Below are 25189 nucleotides of genomic sequence, written 5' to 3'. Positions count from 1 at the left end.
TACTCTCCTCTCACGTGTTCCATCTTTCCTTGTGTCTTATTACTGTGACCTGTACTACCATCTACCATTCTTTATCACTCTGTTGGCCATCTTTATATGGAAAAAAAATAACAAACAAACAAACAACATTTTTTTTTTTAAAGAAAAAAAAAATATCTGACCCAGGCACACCCAGCATAACACCACACAGGATTCAGCACAATAGTGCTGCCTATGTTCCTAACATCTCACAATTTTCTTTTCTGCTTGGCTGAAGATTTATTTCTGCTAAGCTGGGAGCGGGGCTTTGTCACTATGGGTTCTGTCTGGGTTCTGTGGGTTTTTACAGCAATGCCTGCTGCTGCTCAAATTAAAGACTAATGATGGTATAATTGTCCTTTGGCCCTTGCCCTCCTGCCCAGCAGTGTTGAGCACTAAAGTGCGGAGGTGGTGATGGCTGTGCAGTGTAGACTTCTGGAAGAGGATAATACCTAGCAGAGCTGTAATTGATTTCAGTCATGACACTTTCCACTCCTGGTAGTCTGAGAGGCAGCTTGGGTTTGTTTCAGAAGGACACCTAAGAGATGTGTTAGATGTCTTAGAAATGGGAGGAGATGTTAAGCAAACACTTTAGTCATGCTGATTGCCTAATTTTAAAGTGTTTGTTCTTATTACTAGTTTCTCACTTTAATAAATGTTTTTACAAGAGGTCTTAGGATCTTAACAGAATCCACTCCCTTTTATTTCCTCTTAAAGTACTTGAGGAGATAGCATGAAACATTACCTAAAGCATAATATTTTCTTATCATTGTCATCATTAGCAACTTTTAACAGAATCTGTTTGGGAACAGCTTGCTCTTATTTCTGGTATTTAAGTGCCTAGACAATGATAACTAATCCGTTTAATTTTCAGATTCACACATTTCAGTATGTGGGTTCTGTGGAAAATTGTATTGGAACTTTTGCAATCAAAGAAACAAATATTTTACACAGAGCCAAATCCTGTGGTCTTAACTCATCTTTTCTTAGAAAAAATATTAATTGACATAGTTGAGAGAAAGTTTTCAACATTATTGCTTAGAGTCCATTTGCTTGCATAGAATACTACTATAGTGTAAAATAAATTTATTGGGCCTTTCTGAATTGGTTCCTGGATTTTCAGTTTGTCTGTAAGTCCGTGATTATACCTTGAAGGCACTATGTTTACTAGTATTGCATTTATGCTTCTAAAAGTCAGACTTTTCTAAAGATCACTGGATGCAGTAGTCCTGTTGCAAGCTGGAGTTATTTGCATTTTATCTCTATGTTGCTGTTTCTAAACATCTAGGTGCTTTAGCTGATTCCCTTGTCTATGTGCTCATCTGTTTTTATCAAAACTTGTTTCTGTAGAAACAACAGGGGAGCAGAAGAGAAAAATTAAAACTTCCATGCTAAAAGTATAGTACAACCTAGAAGTAATCAATGCACTTCTGCAAACAACTTGTGAAAACAGTGCTGTAAGTATAGGGTCATTGTTTATTTTGGCTTATGAAACATTAAGATAAATCTTAACTGTGATGAACAAGTTTAACCCAAATGATAAATGTTACTAAGCAACGTGTTACTTTTAATGTTTGCTTGTGGTGGGAGAATACTTGGCAGATATAGGCAAGCTCTACCTTTTATCTTCCATGTTTTTGCATCTCAGTAAAGGAGTATCATTCTGCTTAAAAAAAGGAGAGTGTTTCTGTGAACCTGAATGCAGTTGGGACTACAGGTATATATTTTATATTTGTTAAGCAAAGATTTAGATTGTACGCTCTGTTTTCACAGTGTGGATGGATTTCCTAGTTCTGCAGCCATTTCCATCCTGATCTGCTCATCCCAGGCCATTTGCAAAGGCATAGTAGAAAACAGCCTAGAAATCAAAGTAGTAGGAAGAGGATATATTTAATTCTTCAAGCATATATGGCTTCACTTCTGTTTATGGCTGAAATGCCAGTGACTTTCATGGAGCTCTATACGCACTTGTGGACTCTATATGCAGTGAATTCCCAAAATGACCTGCAGTGCTTGAAGGAGGGTTTGCTGAAGGAATTCGTCTTCTGTACTCAGTGGGGGATGGGAAAGCAAGGCTGTCTTCCTAGTGCCCAGCCAGAGAGTTATTGACAGAGGGAATGATTGCAGTCACGGTTATTGGAGTGTTCAAAAGTTAATTTGTAAGCATCTGACTTGAATTTTTCTGTTCAGGGAAAAAAAAAAAAAAAGAAAAAAAAGAATTACAGAATAACGGTATGTTTTCTGAGAAAAAGCTGTATTTTAAAAACATTTATTGTGATTTGCAGGATTTTTGCTGAGAAGGGGATGCTGACAATATGGCAGTTAACAACGATAATATACCACCAAAAAAAAAAAAGTGAAACCTACTAGCATTGTTTAGAAGTGGTATGGTTTTGCTGATCTGATAAAAGTTTTTAATATGATAAGGATTAATGGACATGTTTAAAAATAATTGAAATTGCTTTTCAGGTTGGTACATTCCACAGCAATTATACCCACTTGATTACTTTGCATTGTGAAAAAGTCACTTAAAGAAGAGTTTCTTAATAAAACAGATGTGTCATTATCATGTGGGTAAACATTCAGTTATTGTAACTAGTCCTGTTTATTATATGCAATTCTCATCATGTGGGCAAATAGTCCATCAGCAAGTGAACTGATTTCTGATTACCTTGTTGAAAGGCAGATGTGGTGAGTAATGATGCCCATTGTATTTCTGCCTAGGATTTCCTGGACATAAAAATGTCTTCACATTCTGTGTAGCACATGCTCAATGAGTCTTATGCTTCCCAAGAAATGCCAGACCTAATGCATGTGCATGGAGCCGGGAGTCCCTGCAAAGTGAGAAAGAACAGTGTGGCTGGGACACGCTGGGCGTAGTGCACATGAACAGATCACCTGTACAGTTGACCCTTCCTGAAAAGTCAGACTAACTGTGTGTGAGCTGTCCGGTAGTTTCTGCAAGCTTGCCAGAGAGATAAATCATCCAAAAAGCCATCTGTGCTTATACAAGCAAGTGCATATACAATGGGGTTGATCCTAGCAGAGGGCACTGGGCATTGTTATGATTTATTGGTAACCAGGCAGCCCAACTGAAACACTGTACACAATTCCCAGACTTTGGATTCTTCACAGACAAAATGGGATCCCAGATGCTATAATCCTAAACATAACTTATAATGCATAGTTTGTGAGGTGAGTTTTGTGAATAAATCTCTTGTTCTATACAAGTATATGGGAAGACTAACTTAGAAAGCCATCTTCTGAGTTTCCACAGGTCTTCCAGAGAAGTATAAGTGACAATTAATTCTTCTGTTCTTTCTGATGCTACTATGACTTTGGGGACTAGCCTGTTCAGTATTGAATAGACCGATTTTAGGAGCTAGAGTATAGAGAACAACCTCACATGTCTATAAGTGATTTACCCACACCCCTTTCAAATGCTGCTACTGATTTGTATAACTGAAAGATGCTGGTTGTGAAAACTCTCCCACGCCATTATAATTGTGAGTTTGACATCAGTGTATAGCTGCTTTCCCTTGCTGTTTCTGTGGATCTTCTGCTCAGTAATGTGAGAAAACACTTCACACTAGCAGTTGTGAATGTAAGCTTACAAAAATTAATATGGGAGTCTAAAGAAATGCTGTGGATGATGGCTATGATGGCTCTTCCTCTGATATGGGTTGAGTGTATGTTTAGATTTTCACCTTTTGTTACCTTACCAATTAATCTCAGCTTTTGCAAAAACAGTGCAATCTGGAACTTCATCAAACTACTGTATATTTACCTCCTTCTCCAGCCAAATATTGTTGAGAAATCAGAATTATTCAATCAAATCGAATCAAAATTATGTGGAAATCAGAGCATAATTATTACTGTGTGTTTTTTTTTCTGCTTGGAATAAGAGTGTTATGGTAGGGCCAATAGGTACCAGAGGTAGAAAGGACTTTAATCTACAGTTCTGGAATTTCTAAGACACAGTTTTCTAGTGTTACAAAATGTCATGTTGACTAAATGGGGAGATCATCAGTGTACTTATACGCTCTTTGTAATGTTTAGGAAAAGCTTCTGCACATTTCAATTTATGTCCTATTCTAGTTTTTTGTCACACAGGTAACTATGCACTGCTGACTTGTTGCATTTTTTTTAAAAAAAAAAACTGTCCATATAAGACATTTTGAACAGATGTAGACAGAAGTCTACATCCTCTGTTTTTGAAGACCATTACACATTCAGTTGTGGGTCTTTAATTATTTCTATCTTGAACACTAGTCTTTCGTCTCTGGTAACCACTCAATGCCATGCAGTTCAGCAAAACAGGCTTATATTAAATTCTATTCTAGACTCTCCTGGGTTCTTTTCCCTTGATACTACATGTAAGTGTACAATGTTTTAGAGTGTATGTCAAATTAAGATTGTGGTTTTAACTGTGCTTTCTCCATTCATGAAGATGCTAATCTGAAAAGAACCAATAATCAACAGCACAGTTTTGGACATCTCTTTGGTTTCTGGCACCTTGAAATCATTAATGAACCCTGCATGTTTGACATCTGTGTGCAGAAGTCAGCATGCCAAGCAGTGAGCTTTTGTTCTGGTTTTGACATTAGTAATTAGTAGCAGAACATTGAAATTAGAAGTTAGAAAAATATGAACATAAATTTTGTGCCAGTAGTAACAGACTCTCACAATAAAAGTTAGAGCTCTGCCAGTATTTCCCTGTTAAATAGATCTGACCCAAACTGTACATAATTATCTATGAAAATACCACGTGATATTCTTCTCAGAATTTTCTGATAGCTAAATAAGGAAAAAGTGACTGTTTATTGTTATGATTGGTGCATCCCCTGTGAATGGAAACCTAAATGGTTCTCTACAAATTTGGATTGCTATCTGAAAAATTAGATGTCAATAACCTTTATTATGCTATCAGAGATTACAGAACTCCTTCACGTGAATTGTTTTTGTGAAATACATTCTGTCATGGAGTTTTCATCTGGAACACTAAACATTTTTGGAGACAGTTGTACAAGATGTCCATGTAAACCCTTCTCTCCATGTTTAGTAGCTTTCTATGTACCTGTATTTGAATATCAGTAATCCCAACCTGTTCTGAACAGTTGGTTTCAAGGCTTCAGAACATGACCCAAATATTTATGAATTTTGGGGACTAGAAATTACTAAAAAATTCTTGAAATGGATCTTACAGGGTGAACAGTCTCATTTTCTCAACCAAAGAATTGAGAGTAGGTTGGCTTTAAAGAGAGATTACCACTCGTAGACATTTATTTTAGTGTGAGGATCATTTGCTACTTGTTATACTAAGAGATTAAAACCAATGCAGAGTTGTTTATGTGCCTTGTCATCACCTTTGTATGAGAAAGCTTAGTTTAGTGAAAGGATCTTTACAAAGCAACAGTAAAGTTCAGTTTCTTGCTGTTCTGTCACAGAATTCTGTTTTTTTTTCAAGTGTATGCAACTTGAACTTCCTCAATGGAACTTTTTTTAATTACTTCCAGTTCCACCTAGTATGCCTTGCTTTACCAAACTGTACATTGGGAATAAATATTTCTCTGATAAAATTTTCAAACTTTTTTGTGATGCATACCATCCTACTGTAATTTGTTGATATATCTCCTTTTTCTTTGTCTGATTTCTCACTTACTAAAGCTCTTCTAGGAGAAATTGTGAATAATGCCCTAAAAGAATAATTTGTCTTTAAAAAGTCTACACTTTTCTTGCCACTTCTCCATGTGTTTCTCACAATAAATACTGTTGTTGATATTTACCAACTCCCTTTTGCCTTGGTGGGATCCAGATTTCCTGATGTATTTTTCTCAAAAAGAGTAGGCTGATGACACAGACTCTGAGCTAGAAGTTCATAGTCTGGTGTTGGCATTGGATACATAAATTCATGTCAGAAGGTAGGCTTTTGGTAGTGTACAGATTCCAGACCCTCCAGGTATTCTCTGGTAGTTCATTAAGTTTGGCAAACAACTCTGCCTTCAGGAAGCAGCCAAACAACTTTTGTTGTCATTGTCTTTGGGGAACATAACATGGTATTCTGTGCACCCCGTGACAGGTCACTGTTGCACACCAAGTGGAATGGAATTATGCTTTTGACAAGTCAACTGGCCTGAAAAGGAGAGGACTGCTATCTAAGTTACAATGAATTATACTATATTACTGCATTAACTGTACTGTCAATTGAAAGTATGATTTGCTTTCATAAATGGTATCACCGTATCTGGATCTAAGAGATGTCTTGCTCATATACAGATTTTGATTGCTGTTCCTTCTTTAAAGTCTTCTCCATGTGTTAAAGTGTCTGTATTTGGCGACAATGAAGTGAACATTAGCATTCAAAAAGTATATATTATAAGTATTTATATAATGATCAGTAATTCAGTAATTAGTCTTTGTTCATCTGAAAAGTAGGCACAGAAATATATCCCCATTTTTGGAGACTGTGAAAGTGAGGCAGCTGGGAATTCTTGACTTACCAGAAATCTTAGAGAGTCCACAAATTTGGAATTGGAACAGGAATTCCTGGCTCTCCCTCATGTTCTCAGGCAAGTAGATTGCATCGCACTGAGAAGTGTGTGAAAGCTGATAACATTATAGTCCAATTGATAACTCTCCGGGGAGATTGAAAGCTCTGCATTGAAGTTCACCAGATGTTTGGAAGTTTACGTTGTATCTGAGCTATGAAGAATTGTATCCTTAATGCAAGCTTTCTGAATTATATAGAAGTATGTCATAGGGTTATAGATATTTACACATTGTATGACTTACTTTAAAACTCCTTAGCAATGTTGCCATTGTTGGTTAAATTCACTCTAATTGTCTACATTGCAAATATTTATTTATTTATTTGTTTGTTTATTTATTTAACTCATGGTTTTCATTACATTTCTCTGACTATTTGATTCTGGTAAAATTTTCAAGCTTTTTCTTATTAAAGATTTAAATAAAGAACAGAGGAACAGGTTAGGCCTGCTCTTGTTGTAATAGCTTTAATTTATCCGGAAATGCTTTTGTTAGAACCTGCTTTTTCTCCCCGCTAACTGATATATTAAACATTATAAATTTGAGGGTTAAATCTGGCCACAGGAAAAGAAAAACAAAAAACAAAAACAAACAAACAAACAAAAAACCTGCCATGAACTTCAAAAGATCACAATTCCAGCTTAAAATTTTACAGTCCTGACAGAAAAATTATCTCTTTTGCCTAAACATAGTAAGGAAATCTAAGTGTATATATAAGCTTAAAATCTTCAGGAAGTTTATCTGTCTCTGATATATAGTGCTCTGTGATTTCTGTTTAAACTACACCTTATATCCTATCTAATAAAATGTAGAAGATATCATTGTTATTAAACAAAAATTATGAAATGTTACAAAAGTACACAGAGTAATAATAAAATATTAAACTACTTTGTGCTTGTTTTCCTTCATGACATGTTGGTTAATTAATTTTACATGACAGGGGCTAAAGCAAAGAGACTTATCATAAAATAAACAATTAAAAGTCATTAATAACTTAGACAAATAATGATGTTCATGCAGTGAATTGTTGTTATCAGCCTATGTTTGAAAAAAACTATGGATGAGGACAATTTAGTGCACTACTTTTCAAAGAGGCCAGTCATCTTGTTACCAGTATAACATGGGATAAAATTAATCCTTCTTTAACTGCAGTGTGAATATTCAAATGACTTGTTTCATGAACTAAATATCTTCTTAAGTCATAGGAATAATACAGCCAGAGAGAGGCGAGAAAGAGCCTGCCCATGAGAGAGCAAGGCAGAATGTTCATTATTAAACATTGCTTGCTGCTAAAATATGGTTTCCATATGGAGTAGACTACATGTAATTTATGTAAACCACATTGGTAATAGTTTTTATCAAGTGGTACTAAACACAAGCTAAATCCAGCATAGCTGTTTATGTAGACTGCATGTAAGTAAATTGTGGGTATTACTAGGGCTAGTCAGATTTTTCAAGAAAATATTTCCATTGCTATCCCCATTATGTAGTAACACAGTTCACATCTGCAGGACTGCCAGCTTTGGCTAAGATGATTTTAGAGCTTAAATGGGAAGCAAAATAAACTAATTTTAATAAATCACTAATAGCACTCATCTTAGGACTTCTAACCACAGTGCCATACAATATGTACCGGAGCGGTCCGTCCCCACGTGCCCAAAGACGAGCCGGCGTGGAAGAAGACCGGCCTGGCTCAACAGAGAGTTGCGGCTTGTGCTTAGCAGAAAAAAGAGGGTTTATAATCTTTGGAAAAAAGGGCGGGCCGCTGAGGAGGACTACAAGGATGTAGCGAGGCTGTGCAGGGAGAAAATTAGAAAGGCCAAAGCTCATCTGGAGCTCAACCTGGCTACTGCCGTTAAAGACAACAAAAAATCCTTTTACAAATATATCAATGCGAAACGGAGGACTAAGGAGAATCTCCATCCTTTACTGGATGCGAGGGGAAACCTAGTTACTCAGGATGAGGAAAAGGCTGAGGTGCTTAATGCCGCCTTTGCCTCAGTCTTTAGCGGCAATACCGGTTGTTCTCTGGATGCCCAGTGCCCTGAGCTGGCGGAAGGGGATGGGGAGCAGGATGTGGCCTTTGCTATTCATGAGGAAATGGTTGGCGACCTGCTAAGGAGCTTGGATGTGCGCAAGTCGATGGGGCCGGATGGGATGCACCCGAGGGTACTGAAAGAACTGGCGGAGGAGCTGGCCGAGCCGCTTTCCATCATTTATCGGCAGTCCTGGCTATCGGGGGAGGTCCCAGTTGACTGGCGGCTAGCCAATGTGACGCCCATCTATAAGAAGGGCCGGAGGGCAGACCCGGGGAACTATAGGCCTGTCAGTTTGACCTCAGTGCCAGGAAAGCTCATGGAGCAGATTATCTTGAGGGTCATCACGCGGCACTTGCAGGGCGAGCAGGCGATCAGGCCCAGTCAGCATGGGTTTATGAAAGGCAGGTCCTGCTTGACGAACCTGATCTCCTTCTATGACAAAGTGACGCGCTTGGTGGATGAGGGAAGGGCTGTGGATGTGGTTTACCTTGACCTCAGTAAGGCTTTTGACACCGTTCCCCACAACATTCTCCTCAAGAAACTGGCTGCTCGGGGCTTGGACTGGCGTACGCTTCGCTGGGTTAGAAACTGGCTGGATAGCCGGGCCCAGAGAGTTGTGGTGAATGGAGTCAAATCTGGTTGGAGGCTGGTCACAAGTGGTGTCCCCCAGGGCTCGGTACTGGGGCCGGTCCTCTTTAATATCTTTATCGATGATCTGGATGAGGGCGTCCAGTGCACCCTCAGTAAGTTTGCAGATGACACCAAGCTAAGTGCGTGTGTCGATCTGCTTGAGGGCAGGAAGGCTCTGCAGGAGGATCTGGATAGGCTGGAGCGATGGGCTGAGGTCAACTGTATGAAGTTCAACAAGGCCAAGTGCCGGGTCCTGCACCTGGGGCGCAACAACCCCAAGCAGAGCTACAGGCTGGGAGATGAGTGGTTGGAAAGCTGCCTGGCCGAGAAGGACCTGGGAGTATTGGTTGATAGTCGGCTGAATATGAGCCAGCAGTGTGCTCAGGTGGCCAAGAAGGCCAACAGCATCCTGGCCTGTATAAGAAGCAGTGTGGCCAGCAGGTCTAGGGAGGTGATTATCCCCCTGTACTCGGCTCTGGTGAGGCCGCACCTTGAGTACTGTGTTCAGTTTTGGGCCCCTCGCTACAGGAAGGACATGGACGTGCTCGAGCGAGTCCAGAGAAGGGCGACCAAGCTGGTGAGGGGTCTGGAGAACAAGTCTTACGAGGAGCGGCTGAGGGAGCTGGGCTTGTTCAGCCTGGAGAAGAGGAGGCTCAGGGGCGACCTTATCGCTCTCTACAGTTACCTTAAAGGAAGCTGTAGTGAGGTGGGGGTTGGTCTGTTCTCCCACGTGCCTGGTGACAGGACGAGGGGGAATGGGCGAAAGTTGCGACAGGGAAGTTTTAGGTTGGATGTTAGGAAGTACTTCTTTACCGAAAGGGTTATTAAGCATTGGAACGGGCTGCCCAGGGAGGTGGTGGAGTCGCCATCCCTGGAGGTCTTTAAAAGACGTTTAGATGTAGAGCTTAGTGATATGGTTTAGTGGAGTACTTAGTGTTAGGTCAGAGGTTGGACTCGATGATCTTGAGGTCTCTTCCAACCTAGAAATCTGTGTCTGTGTCTGTGTCTGTGTCTACCTGTTACAAATACCTTTATCTGCATAGGTCCTCAAAAGTTGTACTCTTTCGTTTCAAAAGGTGTGCTGAGATTTTGTTAGGAAGAAAAGATACAGTAAAAACTATTTACTCAGAATTATGACTAGGCATCATGGTGGAGATGGTAAGGGAAAAAGGAAAGTGTTTTTCTGGGGGCAATGTATACTCTTCTATCATGTTAAAGGGGAAAAAAAGAACTAGGAGACTGGTGGGGGGGGGGGCATTTCTATACACTTTTGATTTCTGTGAGACTTTTTGACCAAATATATGAAGATCCTATTAAAAGCTATGTAAGAGCTAAGCACGGAACAGAAATGGAGATTCCTTTCTGAAATGATGTAGACTTTAGTACTAGCACACACACTGTTTTGTGTATTCATTACTTATTTGGAAAAGGAGTGCATAGGGGCACTTTGCTAAACAGGTAAGGCTAATTTGAAGATGAGGTCTATTTAAAAGACAATATAAACAGTGGTTAGATAGCAAAGTTTGATGGATTGAACTGCAAGCTCCTGACCTTTGATCCTGCCCATGCCATCTTTTTATAGACAAATCTTTCAACACTCTTATTTATTTTTCTTATTGTAGATAGTAATGCTTAATAAAGTAAGATGATAAATTAATTAATAAAGTCAAGAATACTCTGACTGCAGTCTTTTTTAAATGAAAAAAAAAATGTAGGAGAACTCAACCAAAAAAGATGCTGAGCAAGCTGCTCAAAAGTATCCCTACTTTGAACATGGCCCAGATGACCTCCAGAGGTTCCTTCCAATCTAAATTAGTCTTTGATTTGAGAAAACAAACAAACAAACAAACAAAAACCCCTAAAGAACAAACTGAGTAGCCTGTGTATTACATAGTACGTGTTCTCACATAAAAAGCACACATTTCTCACTGAAGAACTGTGGAATTGCACATATATATCTGAGAGGAATTTTTTTTTTTTTTTGCATGTAGATGTGTAGAGGAAATTAAAGTATATTCATATAAACATGAAAAAAATACTTAAATTTTAGATTCATGGTCTTCTATGGTGTTTGTACATCTGCCTCATGCAGGTGTGCTTTTGAGATGTTTGTTCTATTGCCTCACTTGGCTCAACACCTGGAGAACTTTGTGTCACCCAGCTGACATGCTGAAGAACAGACAGCCTCAAAACATCTTCTGCTGCTTTGGATGCTCCCTTCCCTGGGAGAGAAGGCTAGCTATTTCCAAAGGAATTCAAGTGGTAGCTAAGGTAGGTGGGTTGGTGATTTCCATTTGCATCTGCCCATCAGAGAAGCAGTGAATGTTATGGTCATGTTGAAATCTATGGTTATAATTCTTCTTATTCTTCTTATAAGAAATAATACGATTTTCTAACATTGAGCATTAACTAAGTATGAATAGTAGTTACCACTTTTTTATCATCACTGCTGTTAATTATGGCCTGGTTTAGTCAAACAGTTAATTTGTGTAGTGAATTTATTTATTCCTTTTGGTTTATAAAAGGTGCATAAATGGGCTATAATTTGTATGATTCATACAACTGATGGAAAAAGAAATAGTTTTCAATTCAAACAGTCCTACCTCTAATGGAAAACACTGGATTAATTTTGTAATTGGCTAAATCACATGACTTTGCTTTTGAATCCTAATTGAATGAGGTAATACCTCCAATGTATGTTTGTCCAGAAAATAAATAATAATAATAATAATAATAATTAAAAAAAAAGATTTGATTTCTCTGCTTAATTCATCTCAGAAGTTCCTCTGCTGTAATGTTCTTTGGAAATATTTGAACGAAAAAATCTGAACTGATAAATGCCAATTAATTGAAACAGTATAAACATAGATTCTGTTTCCAGTGCGGGGAATATCCGTGACTATGTTTTGCTCTACTCTGAAAACAGTAGCAAGGAGTGCTAACATACAGGGTACTTTATTTTATATTGGAGTTTTTGAATTTACTTTATATTGAATTGAATGTTAATTTATATAAAATATCCATGCAAGAAAAAAATGGAAGTCCAAATACTAGCTAAAAGGGCATATTGTTCATATGATGATTTAGTTCATAATCATTGTAATAAATGTTCTGATAACAGAGATTTAGAATTATCTGTATACTTATAAATGAAATTATAAAAGATATTTTGCAAAAGTTATCCCTCCCATGTTGGTGCTGGATATCTCTAATTGATTTCCCAAATCTTTCTTATGTTGCTTGACTGATTTGATTCTTCCTATTTCTTTCCTTTCTCTCTGTCTCTCTTTCTCTCTCTTCTCTTCCTTCCTTCCTTCCTTCCTTCCTTCCTTCCTCCCTTCCTTCCTTCCTTCCTTCCTTCCTTCCTTCCTTCCTTCCTTCCTTCCTTCTTTCCTTTCCTTCCTTCCTCCCTTCCTCCCTTCCTCCCTTCCGTCCTTTCCTTCCGTCCTTTCCTTCCTTCCTTCCTTCCTTCCTTCCTTCCTTCCTTCCTTCCTTCCCTCCTTCCTTCCTTCCTTCCTCTCTCACTTTCTTTCTCTCTCTCTCTTTCTCTCTCTCTCTCTCTTTCTCTCCCTCTTCTCTCTCTCTCTTCTCTCTTTTTTCTCTCTTTCTCTCTCTCTCTCTTCCTTCCTTCCTTCTTTTTTTTTTTTGCTTCTTTTCTTTTTGCTTTTGAATTTAGGAAAATGGAAAGGTGTCATTTTCTGTGCTCACAAAGAGAAAAAAAGCTTGCATTAAAAGTTAATATAAAGTCATAAAGCTAATTCAATGATAGCAGTTTAGTATTGTTATGACTATTCTTTATTTGACTCTACAAAGGTCTACTGAAGACCTTTTTCATTTTAAGAGGAAATATATTTTATTAGTTTGTAATTTGAGGTAAACCAGTAAATCATTAAAACCAAACCACTTTCTGCCCTACAGTTAAAAAAAAGAAAAAAAAAAAGTGATTTTTAAGTGTGTAAAGAGTTTGGAGTTTGTAATTTCCTTTTAGCTTATGTTTACTAAAAGGCTGCACTATTGACGCTGCTGTGCAGAGCTGATGTTAGGGTAATACACAAGTTACCTTAACAACTTATTTTCATAAGATGCTGTACCTATTCTCCCCTCTCCCCCAGCCCCCGAAAGAAAGAAAGAAAGAAAGACACACAGACAGACAGACAGACATACCCTCCCCACCCACCAAAAAAAAAAAAAAAATCACTTTAAAATCCAAGTCCCTCCGGTGCAGCTCTTTAGAGGGCCTATTTCTGAGTTGTTTTCAGATTATTGTATCAAGAAGGAGAGGATGGAGATGACTATCAGCATCCCTTGATCTCCTTTCCTAATTTTCCAGTCCTAGTGAGAGCCTCAGTTGTAATGTAAGAAGACCATCAGGCTACTTTTACTACAAGAGAGAAAATAATTGACTACAAACTCAGGAGATGATAGCCATGTCCCAGAATTGGATGAATACAGTTTTTCTTTACCTTCTGAAAATGGAGCAATCCAAGCTTCCATGTAGATTACATGGCATGTCTAGGAGAGAAAAATAGCCATAACAGTTCTTAAAATCATGGTGTCATTTGGTACGCCAGAGCTGACTGGGAAGTTTCTCATTTCTAAATACTTTTAGCTGTTTATTTTTTTTTTCTCTGTCAGAGGAAGGTCTGTATAATTTGACTTGTAGTGCTTATGTTGATCTTAGTATGTCAGCATGACATCACAGATGTGTAGTGTAGCTAGAGATCACACTATGTGTATTTATATGTTAAAGTATACTTAAAATAGTTTTCCGGCAAAGTACGTATGCATACAAAATATTTGATGGCATGGCACTGCATTAAAGTGTTGTTTGCACTTGATAGGCAAACTCACAAAAGCTCACTTACTGTCTTTACTGCTTGGGGGTAATGTGACCATCCTGAGTGAGAACCAAAAGCCTTAATGCTGCTAAACACACTTACAGTGTTTGTGAGCATGTGTATACACTATACAAAAAACAGTCAGAGTGCTGTGTGTTTTGATATAATTTTCTCACGTCTGCCCAGTATATACTGAAGGGGAACATCTCCGTCTGCTGGAAAACCTTATGACAGATATGTGATGATATTGCAGATATTACAGTATTTTTGATAATCCACAACAAGACTATTATTTAATCTAAATCTGTTCTAAAATTCTGAAAAATGCATCATTAAAATATTAATAATAATAAAAAATGCTAAAAAAATCACCTATTCCTATATGAGTATTTTCTAAAATGCACAATCTGCAAGATAAGGAGAAATCAGTCCTAGACCAAGATCTTGATTTGGTCTTTATTATTTATTTATTTATTTATTACTGAGAATACTAGGGCTTACGCCTTCCATTTCTGCAGGAACGGAAGCAAGAGCATTTTCTTTTGAAGATGAGGGAGGAAAAGGAAACTTCCCAGTATAGAATTCAGTACATGCAGTACATCTTCAGTTCTGGAAGAACCTGGAGCATCATGCTTGAGTGTCACATTTTTTCCTGTAAAGGAAAAGTCCTTTAGATTAATTCTGATTATTATTTTTTTTAATTTATTACTTTTTTTTATCCACGTTATCTCAGTACAGTACAGTAGGCTTGTGTTAATTATAGTACCTGGCTTAACATTTGGAAGAATGAAGAAATTGTCCCCCTCAAGTTTTTTAAAAGCCTCTCTGAAACAGTGCTGGAACAGTCTTCAATAAAGTTGGTGGCACATACGGCATATAAAGTGGTGAGGCGAGGTATAACTTTCATTGGTTTTCCCATTGGGATGATGTATATAATTAGAGATTAACTAAGACATTTCTGAGCGTTGTGACCTTCTCAGACTTAATGTGATGAAATCCCTAGACCTCATGACACCATTCCCCCACCCCTCTCCCCTATTCATGAGCACTGTCTGCGCTTCATGGTTCAAATACAAATTTATGGACATACATATGTTGAGGTATACGTGTATCTTTTCCTGTGCTTTAAACTGTAGTATAAACAGAGCAGACGTGTAGATGCATACTCTGTCTCTTTAAATTTACTGACTTGGGCTCATTTGACAAAGACCTCCTTATCGTTTTCTTGAAACCCAGTTTCCTGAATCAGCGGATTTTTCCCCCTTGAAACTTCTGAAACTCTGAACTCTGTCAAAACAAGATGGCTGGCAAGTTTTAGGGACAGAGCAGAGACACAGACAGAGACAAAGAAGCCCCTGAGAAGGCAGACGGACTTATATTGCTTGTGGTTTTTCAGTACAGCTGGTTTCAGATGTGTCGGCCTTGTTCTGCACTGGTTCCACTGCCAAAGCAAGACTGTCACAGCTGGTAGTACTTACTGCACTTGCGGGAAAGTATGTGATTCATTAGTTGGAACCGTATGTTTTTCACCAGTTCTGGTCATGTTTTTGTTAGGATGTGGTAAAAGCATAAGCAGGGGGTGAAGGGACAATGGAAATATGTGACTTGTTAAATATTGGCCCCAACCAGTTATTAGCTAAATTGTACGCTGTAAAAAAATACACCATTGCTCATAAGACAAATGATTTAATTCTTTTGTTAAGATCATTTAGTCATAAGTAGTAAAAAAAAAGTCATCATCAAATCCTTTTTTCTCTCTTTTCTCTAAGTATTATGATCTTTTTAACTGAAAACTGTAGTACAGGAAGAAGTCATGCAAGCAAAAGACATTCATTTGGTTAAAAAACAGCCAAACTTGCTAAGAATTTTGAAAGAAGGTAGCTGCTGCTACTGATAAAATATGGCTGTGGCATAAAAGCTTATAGAGAACATTTGGTATAATGGAAGATTTGGTAGAAAGAGAGCTGTAAGTGAGTATTCCTTTGCACACACATAATAAAATAGGAAAAAAAATATGCAGAGAGGGGTAACAAACTGTTTTGTTTAGAATTATATATATATATATTTTTTCCAGGGGTAGAATCTTCCTTTATTTTTTAGTGTTTTAAATAATAATAATAATAATTATAAAAGGGTGGGGGGACCAGTACATTAGAATTAAACATAACTATGTTCTCAAGCTGCTGGTTCACCTCTTCCCCCCTCCTCCCACCCCCCACCACACACCCACCCACACACACACACACACACACCCACACACACACACACACACACACTGATGAAACAACATGAAGACTTCAAAGCTATGTGTTTAAGAACATGCTTTCAAAAGAGTCTCTCTCCACTCCCCCTACCCCACCCCATCCCACCCCATCCCTTTTCCCCTCCCGTCCTCTTTACACACGTACACAGCCACTGGACTTTACAGAGCTAGTATCAGGTCTGTCTCATAATTAGCTCAGCTGGCTGCAGCATAAATAAAGGAATGCACTTAGGGGCTGTAGTCTGTGACATGGTTTAACAGAGCATAAAAAGGTGCATCTGTTAACATGCCTGAATTCAGTCACCTTACTGTCACCCACAGAAAGATACCAGCTCTGAAATGTGCTGATGATATTTTGCAAACATGAGGCCAGTATTGTATTAAATTAAGCAGGCTGTGAACGTGCAAAGTGCTGCCTCTTAAAAATCGTGCTGTCTTGGCTTACAGTAGTGTTGCAATGAGTCCCTCCAGTATCTATTAGGATGACCTGTGGCACTGAATACTTCAACACTCTTCTGGCTAGTATTGTTGACCTTTGTCAGCTTGATAAAAAAGCAGAGGCTAGAAATGTGCTTGTCATTTTTAGTGAACCAGGAGGCTGAGAAGCATGGGGAAGGGGAAGGGGGTGTAGGGAAGCACAAAGATGCCAACAGCCTGTTTTTGTTTAAATTAGGATGCTGAACCTAGGACAAAATTGCAGTCTGCTTCCCTTTTCCTCCCCAGCAGCCCCATGTCTCTCACCTCTTTCTTCCCCTGACTGTTGCTACTTGATTTGAGGTCTGAAATAATGAGGAATGTCTGCGTGATCAAAGTTACTGTCTGCCTCCTGGTCTCCACAGAAGCCCTGCTGTATGTGTTTGGTAGGCGACAAACAGCTTGTTGTAATGTATCTGAAGGTAATACAATCACACTTTTGTTATGTTCTTTGAACATTTATTTGCTTTTTCATTCAGTAATTCTAATGAAAAAAGAAGTTGTATTAAAACCTTCTTTGCTTTTATTTAGCTGTATAATGATTTTTAGATTATTTGCAGGAAAATATTACTTCTGCAGAGTAGATGTCCAAGCATACACAAATGAATTGATAAATTTTCCATTTTATAAATGTGTAATTCCTTGGAAAATGTTGGTTCAGGTCTGTCTAGCTCTGTCTGGAGACTTAACACGATAACAGGGTATCTGTTTTCAGTACACACATTTGTATTATATAAATTATTTCTGCAGTGTTACTATTTTGTATGTATTATATATATTACTTGTACTTACACTATATAAGACATATATGTGATCTTCTTCAGAGGGTCCTAATGAGTGGCTTATCCATTAGAAGGTGATGTAATACTGGTGGGAGCTAACCCCACACAGCGTGAACCAAAAATGATTCCACTTGGCAGTAACGGAATGTGGATGACCAGGAGGTGTGATGCATTCTCTGCTGTATTTTGAAGTTGTTACACTGGAAACATCCCACCCAGTTGTGCTTGGCCCTTTAGTACTGACACTAGGCCACACCTGCATTCCTGACGTCCAGACCCATCTTTGTTTTTGCCAACTGCCTTTATCCAGGAATATCTTTTGGGAAAAAAAAAAAATATATATATATATATATTTACGTATATATATATACTCATATATATCAAACTATCTTAGTGCTTGGAGAGAGGGACTGGGAGGGAAAGAAGCTGCTATCAAGAGAGATGATAGTGACTCAAAATCCCTTTATCTGAGTGCTGTGAAGTTATAATAAGCCAGCTATAGAACAGAAGAAAAAAGACCATGAAGTTCTTTTCAGTCATCTTGATTTTTTTTTTTCCCCAGTTATGACTTTTCCCCTCCTTTTTTTTTTTTTTTGTTTTCCTCCTCCCCCTCTTGTGTTATCCCCCCCCCATCACAAGGGAGTTTCTAGAGAAGCAAACTTGAAAAAAAAAAAAAAAAGCTGATGTTTATGTTAGAAGAAATTAAGGTTAATGATCATTGGCTCATTTTCATATTCCGTGGGTGTGGATGGAGGAGTAATCAGCGCAGGTGGCCTTGCCAGTTGGGAGTTTCTCTTTGTCATCAAGAAAATAAGGAGAATGTGGGATTGAATTACCACAACTATTTCAGGGCTAAACATATTTTGTTTCCCCTTTGGCTCTGGTTTAAGGACAGAAAGCTGACATTAATTTTAACCAAGAGAAAGGCACAGTTAATTCTCTATATATTCTGAGATAATTTGACTAAATACATATGAATTCATGCTTGTTCAGATGTATGTCTAGTGTAACTTTACACAAAATTTTGAGTTTAACACACTGAAAAGCATTTTTTTGTTTGTTTGTTTGTTTTTTTGTAAATTTTCCCTGACAATTTGTGTGCGCAATTACCACTGATGTTATTGAAAGTTTAAGGGCTACTTATTAAAATACGTGTTCTGACTGCTCCAATTGGCTTCCCGGGTGCTTGTTATTACATGTAAAGGCACTCCCTTTTAACTTTTAGAGGATGTACTGAATTGAAGGAGTTCTGTTCAGTGTGAAAAGGAAGTGGTGGATTTGGTTAAGGAAGTGTATGCTGGCCCTGAAAGGATATCTAGTGTGCATTCACATCTCGGCTACAGGTGAATTGTTCTTTAAAGAAAAATGTTTTCGTGAAAGAATAGTGAAATGACAAATAACTGAAGTAAACAAGCCCTGGATAAGTCCCATTTGGAATTTTTCTACATCTATTACATTCTGTGTCTGGTGTTGCTGGAACAGATTACAGTGAAGCGATTTCAATTCGGAATATAAAAAGTCAGAAATTAAAGTCTACAGGAGTCTGTGAAAGGTGTTGAGGAAGAGGAAAAAGAGCAGTCAGGACTGTTTTGAATTGTGTGTGTGCTTCTAATGCATGCATTTGCCCATGCATATTGCATTGTGTTTGACTGGAAGGGGAAGATTAATACCGAATAGGTAGATTTAGTTTAAATGTGTGATGCAGCAAGCAGCAATGACTATTATTTTAGCACTAAATCTGTGTGTATATTAAGGTACAGATAATGTAGTTCAAGCTAAAATAAAGATTTAAGACAACTGTGTGTACTTGTATATATGTATTTATTTATTTAATAATAAAGTTGGTAACAATCCCCCCACTCTCACTCTTGCAGGAGCAACAGATACTTGGCTTTGCAACAGAGACAGTATTAGAGATTTAGTTGCTAGTATTCAAAATAAAGGATTACAGTATTAGGAGTGTTGGCTGGTAGAATAGGGGGCTGGATTTTGGTTCCCTTGGTCCTCTGAGGTAAAAGTCAACACGCAGCTGAATATTCATGAGGCATTCATTAATATGAATAGTTGGTCTGCTGCTGCACCTTTCCATGGTTTATTAATAACTTATGGACAGACCACTCCCAAGCATACAGAGGGCAAGAATACTTTAATGATTGCAACATTCTCTCAGTAAAAGAAAGAATTTGATTGTTTATAGCAGCGGCACCATTTGCAATGCTGTAGTTAGGGTGTCAGTAGCACATTAGGGATGTATTGGTAACACTTGAAATAAAAATATCATTTTTCAGGGTTATAAGTAGTGTGTAAAACTTTGTTCCAGACTGTAACATGACATAAAGAAATATCTGCCGTGAAGCAACTATTTTTTTTGGCTCAATCTTTTATCGTATCCTTTTATCTTTTCTTATTTTGAGTCAATGAACAGAGGAAAAATAAAACAAATGTTACCATTTCAAGGCTTTATTCTTCCTTGCTGATGAAACTCAAAATGAGCTTAAATTAAAAACAAAAATGTTGGCGTATTATCAGTCCATAGCATAGTCTGTGTGTTTCTGACATTAAAAGCAATATTTGTTACTCATGTAAAAGATTTAAGAAAAAAAACAAAACTCACCTTGTATTAAGAAAACCTGCTGTCGATAGACAAATGTAGATATGATCAATAGATATAGTCTCTAGAGAAGAGGAACTGCATGGAAAATATGCTGAATTTAGAATAAAAATCAGACTTCTAAAAATATGTTTTTCTGCTCTGAATAGTATTTAACCTTTGATGTATCATTTATTAAGGTTTTTGAGGTGCTCAAAACTGCACTGACAGTACGACAATATACTACTCAATAAGATTATGTAGTCATATTTTGTAAATAATACGTACTGTAAAATCATAACGTGTTCTCTTTAATCATTTACTAATCAATCAGGAAGTTAACATTGTCTCAAGAAAAAAGTGCATGCCACCTTTCTTTTTCTTTTATCCATATTAATGCATTTTTTGTCATTTCAGAGAAGTAGACAATTTCACTTTTTATGTTATACATCCTCTCTAATTAACTTCAGGTGTTGAGGCTGTGTTGTGAAGCCTCCATTAACAGGAAGGTTGTTGATCTAAACTCTTATTATGTTTTAAATGAATGTAATTTCATCCCATGGTTTATGCTTGCCTACCCTCTCACAGTTTGTCTTTCTCCCTTTTTTTATGTGTAAAATTTTAATTCAGAAAGTCTAATAACATAATGAAATGTAACTGAAGAAATTTCATCCTAGTGGCTATCCAAGAGTGAGAGAAATATTCAAGAATTATAAGAAATGTTGTGCTGTTGTGTATGCTGTCTCTGTGCCTACTCCTTCCCCTTCCCCCCCCCCCCCCAGCCAGTTTTACCCTTGATAAAGTTAATTTAACATAGAAGGATTGGCATTTGGTGGAAGAAATTATATATTCTTTCATAAGCTTTATTTTATTTTATTTTTAAAGTATCTAGCATATAGCTCTCCAATGAAGTCTCCCCTGGGACTGTAATTTTTCTTTTCTGATTAAAAGTACTGAACTACCCTGGATCAGGGGATTACTAGTTAGATACAGAGTCTTTCTGCTTTAGGTCACCAGTTTGAATTCAGTCCAGGCCATCAACAGACTGCTGTTAACATCTGAGGGCAGCATGGCATTCTCTGTCCAATTCTCAGTGGGCACATTTTTTCTCTTTTCCGTTCTCCAGTCTTTCTCTCCTGGGCTGAGCTCCTTGTGTTGGACAATCCTGCCAAGTTTAAGTGAGTTCCATCATACACACTTGGATCCAGTTTTCCCTCACCTAGGAACAATTCGTCCACAGTCACTTCTTTTACGTAACTTACTAGGGTGTGACATTACCATCACCACCATCAGCGGATGTGACCTTTTAATGTTTCAAGATATTGTGGAATAGATATAGATGTGTCTCAGAATACTGAAAAGGAAACAAATGAAACCTTCTAAAATAAACAAACAGTACCACCCACCCCCTCCCCTGAACACAGCTGTGTTATGTAGGGTTTTACGGATTAAATGCTTGGCAGAGGTGCTGGAGTTCAGGGGATTTCAGTTCATAGTGAGACAGCTTTGTCCATGCAACTCACTTAATTTCATTAGGCTGCCAGACCCTGCCCTGCCTGCCCTACTAGTCACTCTTATCTCTCACGTTTCAGTTTAGGACAAGTACTAAGTAAATGAGAAGGTGTAAGAGGATAAAGTTAACTTTAATGGGGTATTGTATGGGAGATGTGGATGCTTCAGTTTGGAAGCTTCTTGTGAAGCCACAGAGATGCTTTCTGCGTCCTCGTGTAAAAAATAATCAGCAAGAGTTCTGGATGGTGTTTGCATAGGGCCAGCCACAGCAGACTTTTTACATATGTAACCAGTCAGTACATAGATGTGGCAGTATCTCTGTATTTAGGTACAGTAAAGAAATAAAAATAAATAAATACATTGGCTAAATTGTCAGTAATCTCAGCAGGTAGCTGGAGGATGAAATGAGCCATGGAAGCTAAGCTACTTTTTCAACCGTGAAACTGACCTCCTTAGGTCAGGGTTGTGACATGCTGGTAGACTGAGTAGTGTATAGAAGCTTTACTGCTGCTACCTGCGGTGGGAGAAAAAAGGGGACTTGTAGTTCCAAGGTTATCTGTCACCTTCCTGTGAATACTACATGTTCATTTTACAATCACAAACTTTTTTTAAAAAGTGTTAATGTATTGCAGAGCATTTAAAACATCAGTGAGTTATTACTGGAAACATTTTGTATAAGGCTAGAAAATGTACAGTAGGGAACTAGCCCTCCTTGGCAGGAGGTAGGCAGGGTGATGTAATGGTCCCTTCCTTCTCTAACATTTATGACGCTAAATTTTATAACTGAGTATACTTTTCAAAAAAAAAAAAAAAAGATGAAAATGTTACACCCTCTATCATTAAAATAAATAATTTAGAGCAGGACATAATTGTGCTCTCAGATCTGCATGGCAGAAATCAGCTCCATTGCTCTGCTCTCCCTATGTATATGTTAACATTGATCCCTAGGCAGGATGTGTATGTGGGGGTGCAGTCTGTGTCTTGAGGATCTAAGAGGAGTACATTGCCTTATATCTTATTGGTGAGTTCAGAGTTCATTCACATCACCTACAAGAAAAACTGAAACAGCATATGGGATAGGTATAGCTCTATGATTCCTGCAGTCTGTCTGTAATTAGATTCTTAGATACTGTTTTCTAGCAATATTTTTGATATTAGTGTGAGAATACAGAGATTGTCCATAAAATGTCATACAAGATTTGTGTCTAGGTCTTCATAATGAAATGCATGTAAGATAAACATTTTTCCAGGCCCTTCCAGTTTTAAGAACCATGAGTAGTCATATATTTTTCTGTAAAATTTGCTTTGTTGGGTGTCTAAGTGTTGCTTAAATGTATTTTTACATATACTCCATTTCCTGGTACATAGTCACACTTTCAGAGGTCAGAAGTGGGAGTGTAGCAGTTTTATTTAAATACCCAGTTTCAAAATTGCACTGGCATCATTGCAGGCAAAAGTACATAGATACTATATAGGTACTTGCACAATTAGGTAACTGCACATTTACCGGTCATTTGCATAGGTAATGGATTTTCTTGTAAGCAAACAGGGTAAGAGAAGAGGGGTGAGGTGGCTCATGTCTGGTGCCCATCTTAAAAAATTGCTGCCAGAAGTGGCTCAGTTTGCTTAGTGAGTAAGATTTAGCAAGATTTGTCTGGAATACTTGAGAGACTGTAAACATACTACAAAACCATGTTAACACAAGATTATCTTATTAGACAAACCTCTTGAATTGCTTAGGAATGCTTAATTTACTAATGCAAGCCAAAGTCTTAGTTTATTTATTTATTTTATTATATTATATTTTATTTTCTCCTGATATTGTTGTGGCGGGGACAAGAGGAATTTTTTTTTTTTTTTTCCTTGGGAAAGGGCATCTTGTCCTATTCCCTAACCACGGACATGTTAGAGACAGTACTTTGCGAGAAGATAGTATTGCTCTCATGCATTCCCTGCGAGGGTGAAGGCAATTGTGCCTGGAGTTGGCCAGCCTGTGGCTGTCCACCATCTGTGTAAGGAATTCACAATCCCAGACAAAAGAAATTGGCAAAGTCTTCTTTCTGTCTGTTCTCCAGAGCCTCAAGATAGCCATAAAACACCTGGACAAAATCAGCAGGTGATGGCAAGGGAAAGAGAATGATCAGTCACAGGCATTGTTGAATCCTTTGAACATTACTTATATCTTGGACACTGCTGTCACCAGACACAGTTTGATCTTTGGTGAGTTTTCTGGAAGTGTTTTTTTCACTGGCTGTATGACAACAGGGGGAACCAGATAATGCTGTGGAGGCAAAGCAGAATTTTCCCATCTTGTAATTTTTATCTCACCTTGTAACTCCAGTTCTTGTTACCTGTATTTGCACTTAAATAGTCATGCAGAAAAAATAAGCAGCTCTTTACATGCAGAAAACACCATCTATTTTTACTTTTGTGACCATCCTAACCAGCAGTACTTAACTGTGATCTGCATCCCAAAATTAACAAATGACTTAAAATTTGAGATCCTTCACTGTCTTTCTTTTTCCTTTCATGTTGATTTACAAAAAAACTTGAAATGATGACAATTTTAAAACAAAGGAATGCAGTTTTCTTCCAAGTACGTTCTTCTGTTAATACATTCATAACAGAAACATTTTTTTATCCTTATTTATAACTTCTTGTAACTCACTATTGATCATCAGTTATTACCTTTATGTAATTGACTATAAACACAGTACTACTCTGAAACTCTCAGAAAATCCTAGCCTTTAGTTCAAGTCATGTTTTCCTATATTCTTTCTGTACATACAATGTATATGCTTTTTAGCCTGTACAAACTTAGGCATAACAAAAATCAGCTTGAAGTTAAAAAGAGAACAAAAAAGTACCGTGACAGATTAATGCACCTAGAAGAGTGTCAGTGTGTACATGAAACAGAAGTACAGGCACAAGAACATACCACCTTTGGCAGGAGAGGAAAAAGTTTTCTCTCTGTTAACCTGTTGGCAATTAGAGTTTGAATTTCAGTGCATGGGTGCTTAGCATTGAGGCTAACAGTCTTGCCTGTGTCATGGGGTAAGTTTGTAGCTGTTGTTTTGTTGCGTTCCCAAAGAGAAGTCTAAACCGTACCAAAAATCTGCTGGATCACTTCACACTTCAGCTGTCCCCTGAATCCTCCCTCAGGTTGGCATTTACTCTCTCTTTTTGTCCTCCCCTCCCTACGCTCCTGCAAATACAGCCCTTCACAGAACTGGCATCGAACTTCAATGAACATAACTCTGTCCTGCTAAGTGTATTAATACGGCACTGTAATTCAGACATGAATCTAGTTGTTTGTCATAAAGTTTGTGTGGGGGATTGTGTGAGCATGTGTGCATGCATCAGTTAACCTGATGTTTTAAGGAAGACAGAAAGTTTACTCTTTGTAGCCCATTTACAGCTTGTAATCAGCTTATATGAACTTTGGGGGGGGGGGAAAAAAGAGTTAAGATAAAAATTTTAAAAATTAGTTGTAGAAT

General features: G+C 37.8%; 1 protein-coding gene across 17 annotated transcripts in view; it reads left to right on the top strand.

Moving 5' to 3' along the window:
- Positions 1–25189, top strand: part of BNC2 (basonuclin 2) — a 354372-nt gene that overhangs the window by 168295 nt on the left and 160888 nt on the right. The window contains exons 1-2 of one of the 17 annotated variants that reach the window (XM_035558589.2): positions 11489–11504; positions 17061–17230. The exons of 15 other annotated variants lie outside the window; for them this stretch is intronic. In XM_035558589.2, coding sequence (XP_035414482.1) covers positions 17186–17230 — 45 coding nt within the window. In that variant the 5' untranslated portion in view covers positions 11489–11504; positions 17061–17185. Of the gene's footprint in view, positions 1–10941; positions 11505–17060; positions 17231–25189 lie in introns of those variants that run through there. One more of the 17 variants, XM_035558585.2, reaches the window with a different exon arrangement.

The sequence above is a fragment of the Cygnus atratus genome, chromosome Z (assembly GCF_013377495.2).
Source record: "Cygnus atratus isolate AKBS03 ecotype Queensland, Australia chromosome Z, CAtr_DNAZoo_HiC_assembly, whole genome shotgun sequence".
Lineage (NCBI taxonomy): Eukaryota > Metazoa > Chordata > Aves > Anseriformes > Anatidae > Cygnus > Cygnus atratus.
Note: the sequence above shows the minus strand (reverse complement) of the source record. Positions and strands in the feature narration are given on the sequence as shown.